We start from the raw sequence: 13,574 nt of genomic DNA, 5'->3' as shown, positions 1-13,574 counted from the left end.
AAGCGATAGATGAGAGGACGAGCCTGGGGCCAAGCTTTATTTTCCCCCATTCTCAGCTCAGACTGAGGCCCGCACAGCTCTCAGCTTTAGAGAAAACATACAGAGGCCCCAATTGGAGATGAATTTCACTATAAATGACCTCTCAACACAAATATTGCCACTAATGACTCAATTTCCTGATAATTTCCTTTTGGGAGCCGCCACAATGAGGCTTATTTGTTTGCGTTGCCATCCTGCAGTCTTCACACGTGTTCACACAAAAACAAACCCAGTATTGTGGCTGATTCGCACACTTTCTGACTCACTTTGCTTTCCAGGGATCCATGGGTGAAGCTGAGCCCCGCCCGGGTCAAAATGTTGTGGCCTTCGCAGTCACAGCAGCTGTCAATCAATCTGACACCAATACACAAGTACACAACTCGCCATCATCCTGCCTTGGGCTCAGAGTTCCACTAACTATGTACTGCACAACCCTGTGAACTTCTGTTGCAGTATCGGCTTTGATGCGCTCACGACCACATGCAACACCTCTCTTTCTGTCTTAGCCACTCCCCCTTACCTCACACCCTCTCCCCTCGCTTTCCCTCACTTCATTATGGGCCATCTACTGAGCAGCTCCATAGGCCTAGTTAAAAAAAAAAACAACCTTGCCCAGAGCTCCTCGACTCTCTCGGCTGGATATCGAGCCTAATTAATTGGCAGAATTGTCCCGGAGGGGGCAGCCGGGAAGGTTAATGAGGGGGAGAAGGTGTCCGCCAGAAGGAGGAGAGGCCGTGGCTTTTGTTCCCTCTGATGCTGTCCATGGCTTTTGGAAAAGGGGGGGAGGGCAGAAAATGTGCCTTTCTCATTCAGGGGAGGCTAGTGGAGAGGGAGAGAAAGTGTGAAGTCTTAAACTCCCCTCTGCTCCCCCCGACCCTTTGTGTCTCTTATCTGTGGAAGCTAATGAGTGATGGATTAACCTGGGATCACCCCTGGCAAATTGAGATGACCCCCCGCAAAACCTCCCAGAAGTCTGCATTCCACTTGGTGCAACCAAACACAAATTCTTATCGTGCATACAGAGCAGACGTGGCTAAACTGTGGGATTTTTTTTTGTTGTTGTTGCACATTTAGAAAGCAGTGTCAGTTATTGTAGGAATATTTACTGTTCATTGTTTTTGTGGAGCAGAGGCAAAACAATACATATTAAAATATAATACTTTATCTGTACATTTCAATGTCCATAAGCAAGGAGACTGCACACACAAATCCTCTTTGATTTGTGTGTGTAGACTCCCTGCTTATAGACATTGAAGTGACATGGATTTTGGTTCAGTACCACAGCACGAAGTCGAGGGAAGGCATCCTTTTCAGAAACAAACCTTTATTTTGTGCAATCTTGATTTCTTCCAATGGAAGCATCACCTTTTGGTCAGGTTGTACTGGGCAACGTGTTATCTGAGCAGTGGCGAGGGAGAATAGTTAGGGACAAATCTGGGGTACCAGGCAAATTAATCTCCAACAACAAAGCCTTCATGTTTCTCCTTCCAACTGATGCACAGTAAAAAAAAAAAAATTAGCAAAGACCTTTTGCAAAGTGTTCTTTCCCCAGTTTTCTGCCAGTCTCTGCGCTTTGTGCCGACCTATGCTGACTGAGTTCTTCCTGTGCAGCGCCGCGAAGTGTACAGTGCCTGTGAACGCAGCTTGATTTTCGCAGCCTGGGTCGTTAAACTGGAGATAAAACAGTGGCTTGCAGCTCTGAAGTGTCTGTGTTACAGACCGTTAAACGGGCTAACACACGGAGGCCCACACACAAGTTTTTTTTGTTTTTTTTTGTTTTTTGCACGTCACTCACATGCGCAAACCGCTACTATGCTCGTGGATGGACAGCAGGCAGGTAGCTTGTGTTACTCCTTTCATGGGAACAAACGAGACACAGACATTCTTTCTCATTTACTCTTTTGGGAACGTAGCCCAATCTTCAACATGACCAGGGAGGTACTTTCACAGCCTCTCTGTGAGAGAACACTTCTAAACACACGAGAAGCTGTTATCCACCACAATGCGGCAATATAACTAATGAACGGAGGAGATTCCCGCTGGTTGTGGTTCCTTTTCATCTGTGGGGGGGCCGTCAGGGCCAGCAAGGCCTTCTCTGCTGGCTTAAATATACTCAGAAAAGTTACTCGTGGACTTATCAAAACTGTGTTAACTAGTGTCACTAAGAACTAGACGCAAAAACGCATGGCCCGCCCATGCTTTGCATGATATTCATGATAGCTGCCAGAACAGAACTTTGGAGGGCGCCCCAATATGCACAGTAGGTCGCTCAGCCTACTCAGCCTACATCCCAGATTTATTATCCAAAGTTGGTATTAACAAGAGCCGTGATATCGGGCCGATGCGTTCATGTTCGTGCCTGGTGGTCCTGTCTGTGAGCAGCGCGACTCTTGCCAGAGAGGTGTTTTTTTTTTTGCCAGAGCTTTCGGCTTGAATCAAACACTGAGCTGCCGCCGCTGCTGCTGCTGCTGCTGCAACTACAAAAGCCTTCTTCTCTTTTTATTCCCCCTCTCACAGTCGCATGAGCCAGCGTCTGTTTTTTATTGTTGTTGTTGACGCTGCCGAGGCCTGGTCAGCTGCGGGGAAGTTTTAGACGAGTTGTAGCAAATGGTGCCAAGGCTTTTCATTTTTAAGTACGGACAGACTTTGTGTAATTGCGGCGCAACCTAACAACACACGCACTCCACCAGACATCGGCACCGGCCTTGTCCTTCTTATACCTGGGAATCGGGAGGAATGCAGCTTGCAACAATTTTACATTTATGCTCATTAATAATAAATTTGCTCATCACGGCAGGGCAAGGCCGAAGGCACGGAACGCCGGGATTGTTCTCCGGCTTTCTGTTTTGTCTTTTACAGTCCAGTCCTTTTGGCAGCGCCTGTTGGTCAGCTAGTGTGATCCGGCTCAGAGCTGAGATCACGTCTCCCTCGGAGCAACTGCAACCAGTTTACCGCTCACTTCTGCTGACGATGGGAGGCTGCTCTGTTTTGTACACAGTTGGCAGTGGCACACTTCAGACCTGATAGAAGCGTGAAATATAGGCATAAACTCGCAAGCCCACACGGGCGATCCACAGGGAGATTCCACCCATCTAAGTCCAAGTATCCAGGTGTTTCTGAGTATCAGTGAATGCATAAATGAAAATGTTATTTGCAGAAGTTTTTGAAACACAAGACACACACACAACACATCTGATACTCAAAAGCTGTGGTATCGGTACATTCACCCCGGGCCTAAACTTTACAGGTTTGAAAATAGTACCAAAAAAAAAGACATGGGGAGATCTAGAAGCAGATGTGAACTTGCTCCGCATATGTTTGCATCCCATCTGGTCCAAAGGCTAGCAGCTCAACGCCCTATTAGCTATAGCGAGCGCAGCATAGCCGGACGTGCAGCATGAGACTTGAGCTGTTGACTCACTTTTTCATGTCTTTGCTCTGCACACGCCTTTTCTCACCCTTTTTATTTTGTCCTTGGCGTGCTCCGGTGTAAATAAAGTGTCTGTGATGCGGAGGGAGCAGTAGAACGCAATACAAAAAAATTGTGGCAGGCTGATGTGTGTCGTATGTTGCGGTAACACTCATTTTTGCACCAAAAGGCTCCTCATTCTGCCAGAAACGACCAAAAGAAGAAGATAAAGTACAAGAAAATAGCAAGCGCTGAAAAAAAATAGTCTACATAAATATTTTCCTGTTCTCTGTTTATAATTTTAAAATTTGGATCGTAGCATTTTTCCCCCTCTCAGACCCTGTGCTGAGACTTGATGCTTGATCTTGTTAAGAAATGGAAAAAGCTGCATTGCTGTGCCGATCGTTCATCACAACTCTTGGCTCTTGAAGTGCTCCAACTTTTTCACCCGAAGAATAGAGGAAATTCTTTAACATTTAAAATTTCGCTTTGAACTTCAGACGTCTTCACCACGTTCGCATGCCCAAGTGCACTGACTTATTGCCATGTAATTGGTTAACGAGCTATTTGTGTAAACAAACAGCTGAATGTCACAAGTCCAGTCCCATTCTGGCTCTTTCTCATTGGTCATTGTCGGACGTTCAGCAGGCCTGAGCAGAAGTTTGACATGACTCAAGAGGTTGACACCATACAGTTGTGGAGTGTTTGGGGTGATAGTCATCACTCCCAGGCGGAGGAACAGGGCTTCCCCACCTCTCAAACCACCAAACTCCCAACATTATTAAATGATACTGATACTGACCTTATTATTATGACCAGTTTGTTGAACGAATTTTAATGTGTGCAGTTTGTGTGACAGCTTCTGGGAGGAAATCTCACCATGTGTCTGTCAAAGCCTTTGACTTTATTCCTACCACAGCTCCAAGCACATTTGCAGATGTTTGGGAGTCATCCTAAACGTTTCAAACGCCGCTTTCGGCGAACGTGCGCGGCATGTAACTTTTTGCACCTCGGGCGAGCATAGCCGTGATCGGGCTTTCGGAGCGCCGTCAAGGAGCACGGGCCCTTCCAAGGAAAACACCGAAAACAGCTGTCAACACGGCTGCGACAGCCGACTTCATGTGCGCTTTTCGCCGAAGATTAATCAGACTGCTGATTGTGGTTGCTTTTGCGGAAAAGCCTGCGGCCTTCTCTGGAGAACGCTTGACAACGTGACGGCATGGGAGAGGGGTTCGTAAGTTCTTCTGAAGCAAAAAAAAAAAAAAAATAGGCACATGGGAAAAAGGTTTTGTTGGAAAGATTGCAAATAAGAAAAAATGTATATCGGGGTGCATTTCATTTTCATCTGCAAAACAATTATCAACAGCTGTTCCAACAGTGCAGGGCTGACCGGACAGAAACATTTGAGATGCAGGGCACACACGTGTTGTTGCCCAAAGTTATAAAGCAGCAATTTATTCATTATAAAAAAAAAAGGTTGAAGCAATGATGATGACTATCTGGCCAGCTGGCGGTTGCGATAAAAAAAAAAGCAACATTCCTCACCAGGACAACAGGAAGTGAGCCAGGTGCAATAGCCAGGATTGATTTATGCTTCTGCACTCTGAACCTCTTTGCCGTCCCCAAAGAAATATACAGTGGACAGCAGGGGTTCTGATTGGTCCACTCAGAATGGCAGTTCCCAGCAGTTAGCAAGCTTAATTTAGCTTTTCAGGTTCCTTCTTGATGCTACAGCGCCATTTTTCAAGTCTTCATGTTTTCACAGTGGATCAAGCAGAGGGGATTCAATGGAGGAGGTGTTACCACATTTACAATTTGTCCTCCAAACAAACCTACACACACACCTAGTGGTAAGGTGGTATATTGCACTGCAATGTGTTTGAAAGTTTGAAAGGTGCACTATGCCATTGCGGCGACAATGAAGCCAAAATCAGGCAGGCTAAAGAAACAAACAAGAAGATCCATTTCTGGTACCAGGCGTGTGCTCAGTACACACACACACACACGCACAATGACACTGAATGAAAGTGTGGGCTCACGTTGTGAGCAGGGTCTGCGTTACATTATGTGTTTTTGCCGAACCAGTGAAACAAAACCGCTGTGGCAGAAACGTTCACTTTGCCCCAGAGGAGCTCGATTTCAACAGCAGTCGTGCAGACTGCGAAACGTCAGAGGAGCTTTTGTCTCCCGACAAGTGAACACACTTCGTCACTCCGGGCAGCGCCACCTGAGCCTTGTGATAGGTTGAAAAATGGAAGGATCGCAGTCGACCTGCTCCATGAAGATATTTCTCAAGTACAGCAGACAAAACATGTTTTTTTTATTATTATTATTATTATTTTTCATTTCTGTTTTATATGTCGTGTCAAATGTATTCTTTTCAGCACAAATACTAATTGACTAAAAACGTTTGCTCTTTAACTCCAGGCTTTGTCCATTACACAGCAGTTTTTGATTTATCCTGCTTTCCAACATAAAAGGTTTGTCACAATTTATTGTAAATTATGCTGGAAGAAAAAAGGGGGTGGGGTTTGATGAGAAAATGAATTGTTTGGCTTCAAGACAAGCAGCAACTAGGTCTAAAATTCCTGCTAAAAGGGGCCGCTGCCAAAGCTTAATCGCTTAAAGACCGTCCGTGTTTCAACACACTCGACATTATGCATGTTATGCAATGTCTGTCGCTACCATCTGCACAGCAAAACTTAGAAGAATTCCCAACGATCTCGCTCCAGCGACAGCATTTACTTGTGAAATTGTTCAAGGTGGTTGTTTGAATTTTTTTTTTTTTTTATAGAAAACTCGCCCCCAAATAATCGTCTTTATAGTTGACACAAATATTTTGATATTAGCCATAGGGCCAGATTTCCGAGTTAATCTGACAAGGCCGTGGAGGATCTACTCCGTCTTACTTGAAGCGAGACCAGGGGTTGCTGAAGGGCCAAAGAAAATAATTTGACTCCTGTAACTAACAAAATTGATTAACACTGAAATGGCGGTCTCACTGTGGAGCATCTAGATTGAGGACCGTGGAGGCACTGTGGACAATTTTTCCACTGTTTGACCTGCTCATTGGTATGTATTGTGTACGTCCTGTGAGTCCCCACTTGAGCTGCCAATTGTGTGAGTGTGTGTGCGTGCGTGCGTGTGTGCGTGTGTGCGCGCACTGCCTCCTTCAATTTAGAATGATCTAAATTAGGCACGTGCCAAGTGTGAGCGTTGTAAATTGCACCAATCTCACAAAAACACACACACAATCACACTATTTACAAATTAAAAAACACAATCTGAAGCGGTCTGGGCTTTGTGTGTGTTTGTGAGCGTGTGTGTGTGTGTGTGCACCCGCGTCTCATTCAGGCTCTCCCTCTCTTTGTTTGGTTACGGCTCTTGATATACCGAAGCGTCAGCCTTGCTTACAGTACGTGCTGGCTCGGTGGCCATGTTCCTGTCTGCCGGAGACACAGAACAGGTCCCGAAAAATCTAAAACAGTGCAGCGGGCCAGTCTGCTGGGGCCATGGGAGACTTATTTTCTGCGGCAGTTTACAAAAGGAGCCATAAACACTGATAAGAGCCGAGGCGAAAGAGATTCCTTAAGTGAGACGGCAGGGAGACCGTCGCTCCCGGTTTGAACTGGCGGCCGAAGACCCGGCGAGGAAACGGCGAGGCCGAAGTAAAGGTGAGGAACGTGGAGACGGTGCAAAGTGCAAACTTTATTCCCAGGATTGTTTGCGCAGGCCCGGGAAACATCAACGCGTCCCGTCGGCAGCTTTTGATGATGAAGGACGCCGGCGCAAAGCAGAAGCTCAAACATTAACTCGGAGCCTCGGTGGCGTCTGAGAGGAAGCAAAGTGGATCTGAGATCAAGGAGGCGGCCGAGGAGCGGACCATGGATGATCCCCACCGGCCCAAAACTCTGCTCTGTGCATTTTAAAAGACAAGGGCATCGCAGCCACCTGTGATCATAGTTGGCCCGACAGACTGACACGGCTGTGAACTGGAGCCGAGAATTTCAAAATAATAAAAAAAAAAAAACTGATTTTTTTTTTTTTCCACTCTCCAATTTTTGAAGACCAATATCCACAAGCCTCAACTTGCACTAAATTCTAAATGGATGTTTGGGGCTAGTCCTCCTCTTCTCATGATTTTTTATTTATTTTTTTTACTCGTACTACTTCAACAACAATTACTACTTACTTTTACTTTACTACTTCTCCCCCTCTTCTAATCCTCCATCTCACACCTTTTCGAATAGATGTATTAAAATAAGTGGATACCCGATTGGCAATATGGCAGTGCAGTGATTTTTTTCAATGGTCACTCGAGGTACTGCAGCCACAACAAAAAAAAAAACCCATACAGCCCAAAATGCTTTTTTCCCATACACCGCAATACAAAAACAAACAACCGTAACAAGGCTGACAGGATGACTGTGATCTGAAATGTCGTTCATAACAAATCTTTCTATTGTAGATTCTTAAATTATGGACTAATAATGTAAAGGCCTGAAAATCTACAGAAGAGAGTTTACTCCCATCAGAGCGCCGTTCTTGCTGAGTCTCTCGGCTCGTTCTGATTGGCTGATGTATCCCGGTGCATCAAGTGAGTTACAGAGGCATGATTGGTAATCCCACTACTGTGCATGCTCGATAGGGCCACGTAATGCGGAAGTAACCCAAAAACTTATTTCAGCAGAGTGAATGGGCCGCCGTATTGGCCGTATTGGCTGCGTGTTCGTCATCATACGACCCTTCTTTCATTTTCATCCCCGCTGCCCTGCTCCGTCTCAAGCCCCTCCCCCTGACCCCGCTCCTCTCTGCGGCGAACACTCGGCCCTCTCCTCCAAGCCAAGTGCTTCTAATCTTCCTGCATTATTCAGGACCCCTTCCCCCTCCTTTTTTTTCAATACCCCAAAAGTAAACAATAGAGTTCAGAGCGAAAGCAGCGCACATAAATTCAGTCAATAAGAACAACATTTAGGGGCTAAATATAGCTGGTTTCTGGCGATGGGACAGCGGACTCTCGTCTTGGCACTAACGAGCTGAAGCGGTGTGGCTGTCTTCGCTGTCGGGGCTTCGCTTGTTGTGGGCACAACTCATCATTCAGCTCGTGAAGCAGGCAGGAGGTCTCCGTGTGGAACCAGCACCAACGTTCCCGGCGTGTTCCACATGTGACCGCTGATAGAGATTAAAAGCAGGTCTGCATCACGTCTGTGCTCGGGTTTTCTATTCCAAATCTGTTACACCAGAAGCTCTTCCGTCACCGGAGAATCAATAAACCAAATGGATGGGAACGCGCACTTAAAGGGGGGGGGCCGAGTGTCCTTAAAGGTCCTGATGGAAGTAATCAGCAAAGTGCACATCACAATTCGGTTTCATCTTCTTCTTCTCCTTTAGTTAAAATTTATTCCTCTACTCTTTTACACCTTTTTCTTGTGGTGGGAAGAAAAGATCTGGGATGAGACCAGAGAAATGAATCCCTCATGTCAGCACCAGCCCCACACACAGCCAGGCCACTTCCTCCTCTTTTGTCATAACTATATGAGTGACTAAGTAACTGCGCCGGGCTTCGCCCGCTGTCATTACGGAGAGCGGAACAACAACTCAGATTTTCCCTGCATTTGACATCCCAGTGCTCCTTCCCTTCTGCACCGGGCCCGACACAGCTGCGATCCCTTCTTCTTCTCAAAATGTTGATATTTGCCCTTGTTGGTTACGCACACATTAGCGGACCAAGCTAAAAATCTTGCTGATAACTCGACGGCTGCAGAACATGACAGCAGAATTACACTCAAGCAAAGTGCCGTTAATGGAGACACTCAATCAATCCATGCGCACTATAGGCGTGTCGCACAAATTGTTCTATGTCGTTGGAACACGTCATTGGTTACTAGATGCTGCAGTATTTCTCTCTCATCCGCATATTGAACTGCATGTTTGACATAATGCACAAACTATCTTCACCTCCTTTCTGCGAATGTGCTAAATATCAACTATTAAACAAATCAAAAATCTGAACGCTTATCAGATTCAGCCAGGATTGTATGAATTATGTAAAAAAAAAAAAAAAACACTTTTAAAAAAAAAACAATATACATATATCATAAAGGTTTCTGCCCGTCTGAATAACAAAACATTGTTGTCTCAACACATACAAAACTTTCTCACAGCTGACTGGTATCAGAGGTTGAGTTGAGTCACTATGAAACTGCATCTTGCAAGATTTTGACAAATTTTCCCCTGCAATGTGAAATGTAATTTCTTTTTACATTGGCATCTGAACTGCTCCCTTTTAGCCATCGTCTACAATATTGAAGGTCTCATCACTAGAAAAAGCAACCGATCACTGCAATTTCAAACAGTCTTTGGGAATTCCGTGTGTAAAAACAGAATTTAAAGAAGGACGAACTCTGGTAAATTTAAAAAGAAGGCTATATTGGATGTTATAGACAGCAATTCCTCAAACAAAGTATTTTTTTTTCACAAAAATGCTCACTCTGTTCACACACGCGCACACACACACACACACACACACACACACACACACACACACACACACACACACACACACACACAGTAGCTTCAGGATTGCGTCCGAGTTGTTTCTCCACATCACAGCGAGCGTTATCTGCAGTTTAAACGGGCCACAGGTCTCCGGGGTTGTAATGCAACACAACTACTGAAACTATACACTGTAACTTTGATCTTTTTTATCGGTCAGCAGCTGATAAAACATGCAGGCTTTCAGACACAGAGAGATAAGACTAAAGATAGACTTCCTCTTTTCTTTTGACACCTGCAGTGTGTTTGGTGAGAAGGGCAAACCGTTCCACTTTAGTAGATTGCTTCCCATTCCTCATTTTGTTGGTGATATAAATGTTAGGTGTATTGAGGAATCATATGTTAAAGTATGAAAGAATGAATTAAGTATTTTCCTCCAATTTTTGAGAACTCTTAATCGTTAAAACCATGATAATGTGGAAATAAAAACAATCAAATCATCATCAAATTCGCAGTAACTATATATTAAAAACTCCTATTAACCAGTGCTGACCTGACATTCTGATCAGGGGTCTGATTCGTTTTATTTATTTGGTATTTATTTTAAATGTATTTATTTAGACTCCAATCAAATGTATGCTTTATTTTAATTAAAACGATGCGCCCAATTAGCACCGCGGTGGCTTTTGCCGCGTCTCTTTCTCTCTTCGTCCCTTCCACATTAATGAAAAGGGCACAGCGTAATTGCAGCGGTTTAAGGTCGAGCTCCTGCAAATGATTAGGTTGTGTGGTTCCGTTTGAGGTGGGTTGAAAAGCCCCGATTAAGGCCCGCGAGAAGCTAAACGAACTGTCAGAAGGCGCTGTCATGCTGCGTGTGACTTAACACTTTTTTCTTTTTTACGCTCCTGCTGGAGCTGCGCAGCAACATGAGAGGAGAAACGCGGCTCTTCTTCGCTTATTTATTTTTAAATAAAGCCAAATTCATTATTATTATTATTATTATTATTATTATTATTATTATTATTATTATTATTACTGGGGAGACAAGCCAACACATTTCAACTTGCGACTATTTATTTCTATATTAATTCACTGACCTTATTATTATTATTATTATTATTATTATTATTATTATTATTATTATTATTATTATTATTTATTTATTTTATTTATTTATTTTTTTATATATATAACTTTCCATCCCTTCCCGGTCGGAGACCACACAAACAAGAGCCATGTCATAAACATCACAAATGTTAGACTGCAGGTGCCAAAGCAGCGTGCAGGTCGGACTCACCCACACACTCGTTGGCCTCCCTGGCCGTGGCTCTCTGCCACGGCCGGTCGTAGTGGAACGGCTTGCACCTGTCGCACTCGGGTCCCGCCGTGTTGTGCTTGCACTCGCACACCAGGCTGCCGTCCCGGTCCTTGACGCAGCGGGACGCGTGCCCGTTACACTTGCACCTCCCGCCGACCTGCAGGTCCGACACGGCGTAGAAGTACGAGTCGCGCGCCAGCTCCGAGTCGTCCTCGTTCTCGTCGCCGAACGTGTGCAGGCGGCCGAACACCACCTTGATGTCGGTGGCCGTCACCCAGTCCTGCAGCACCGGCGAGTTGTCGAAGTCGTGCGCCGACGGCCGGCCGTCCAGCGTGCTGAAGGCGATCAGGCCGCCCGTCAGCGGGTACATGTCGGTGTGGAAGTCCGTGCACACGGCCTCCTGCTCGTTCTGCTTGGTGATCGCGGCCCTGTTGGGCTTGTTGTACATCTTGCGGCACTGGGTCGAGTAGAGCTGGAAGGGCACCCACGTCTTGCCGTAATCCATGGACTTGTAGATCACCATGGACTCGGGCCGCGGCGAGCAGAACTGCAGGCTCACGTAGGTCACCTCGAACTTCTTGCCCAGCGACAGAGTCAGCGTGACGTTCTGCGGGAACTGCACGAAGTTCTCCGACTGCCAGCACGTCAGGTTGTGCGGGTTGTTGAGGTCCGTCAGGTAGGCCGGCGGGTGCGACTTCCTGGGGTCCGACGCGTCGCACGTGTGACAGTCGCGCGTCCTCTCCTCGCCCTTCTCGGACGCCGTCACCACGCAGTAGCGGCTGGCCGTCCGGCTGCCGCAAGTGCTCGACACTTTCACCTCCTTGCCGAAGGCGGCGTTGACGAAGTCCGGGATGCAGCGCCGCGGGTTGCCGTGCTCGTCGTAGCAGGGGTCCGGCGGGGAGCTCTGCGCCGCGAACAGGCTCGTCCCGTAGCCGGCGGCCAGCGCGCTCCGGCACGACAGGGAGGCGGCGAGCAGCGCAGTCAGCACAACATCCGCAGCCCTCCTCATGGTGGCTCTCCACAGTGTGTGTGCGTGCGTGTATGTGTATGTGTGTGTGTTGGGGTGTGTGTGTGTGTGTGTGCGTGTGTGCGTGAGTGAGTAAGTGAGTGCGTCTCTCTCTCTCTCTCTGTGTGTGTGCTTGTATTGTGTGTGTGTGTGTGTGTGTGTGTGTGTGTGTGTGTGTGTGTGTGTGTGTGTGTGTGTGTGTGTGCCGCTGGGGGGGACAAAGCGTGTTGGGAGAAGAGACAAGGAGTTAAGTCGGGTGACGCTCCAGAGTTCCACACATGGGCGCAAAGAATCGGGAGACAGCGATGGTGGAGGCAAGACTCACCCGCCGCATCGCATCGCTGCCAGCTCATATGGTTTTTTTTTTTTTGGTTTTTTTTTCTTGAAAAGTGCACGTAAAGCTGACTTTACCTGGCGTTTATTGGAAACGATGTCAGAGTGCCGGCTGTCAGGCTGCTGCTCCCGGTCCCCGCTCGTCCTGTTTGGATGTTTGTTTCTCTTTCAACTTAGCGCGTAAAAAGAGAGGGAGAGTTGCTGGATGGGAAGAGTCTCCAGCGTCCTTATAGCAGGTCCCACTCCCCTCCCTCTCTCCCCATCACTCTCTCCCCATTGCTTGGCACCCGTCTCTCTCCCTCTCTCTCTCTCTCTCTCCCTCTCTCTCTCTCTCTCTCTCTCTCTCTCTCTCTCTCTCTCCCTCCCTCTCTCCCTCTCTCTCTCTCCCTCCCTCTCTCTCTCTCTCTCCCTCTCTCTCTCTCTCTCTCTCTCTCTCTCTCTCTCTCTCCCTCCCTCTCTCCCTCTCTCTCTCTCCCTCCCTCTCTCCCTCTCTCTCCCTCTCTCTCTCTCTCTCTCTCTCTCTCTCTCTCTCTCTCTCCTTCTCCGGGCCAGTCCATCCTGGGGGGATCCACACTAGTGCGGACGGAACTACGACATCCACTGGTGGCGCGTCGTAGGATGACGCGCAGCGAGGAGACGCAGATTGGCGCTGCGGGCGGGCGGGGACCAACTTTATCAGCCTATAGTGCGGTTTACTTCTCCAGGGAGGTAATAGCGAAAAAAGTGACTGGGTTTTAAATTAGGTTAAAAAACGACGGTTGTCATATACTGTACCCCCCCCCCCCCCCCAAAAAAAAAAAAAAAAAACCTCGACAACAGCTCATATGTTAACTGTTAGTCATTCCGTTTCCGCGATACAAGAGTTACCCGTGGAAGAACGTGGCGTCATCGGAGAGGAATTAAAAAAAAATTCAGAATTTCAAAACGGAAATTTTAAGACGCAAGAGGTCATTCCAAGAGACGCTTGAGGAGGA

General features: G+C 46.9%; 1 protein-coding gene across 1 annotated transcript in view; it reads right to left on the bottom strand.

The window, feature by feature from the left end:
• The window catches only part of ntn1a (netrin 1a), a 60,247-nt gene extending 46,955 nt beyond the window's left edge, over nt 1–13,292 (bottom strand). Inside the window, exons 1-2 of the mRNA XM_076042791.1 lie at nt 12,679–13,292; nt 11,241–12,475 (exon numbers count right to left, since the gene is read on the bottom strand). Of these exons, the coding sequence (XP_075898906.1) occupies nt 11,241–12,270 (1,030 nt within the window). The 5' untranslated portion in view covers nt 12,271–12,475; nt 12,679–13,292. The remainder of the gene's footprint in view (nt 1–11,240; nt 12,476–12,678) is intronic.
• Between the last annotated feature and the right edge of the window lie 282 nt (nt 13,293–13,574).

The sequence above is a fragment of the Nelusetta ayraudi genome, unplaced genomic scaffold, assembly GCF_046127955.1.
Source record: "Nelusetta ayraudi isolate G7.1 ecotype Tasmania unplaced genomic scaffold, CSIRO-AGI_Nayr_v1 ptg000004l, whole genome shotgun sequence".
Taxonomy (NCBI): Eukaryota; Metazoa; Chordata; class Actinopteri; order Tetraodontiformes; family Monacanthidae; genus Nelusetta; species Nelusetta ayraudi.
This window is presented reverse-complemented; position numbering and strand designations above follow the sequence as displayed.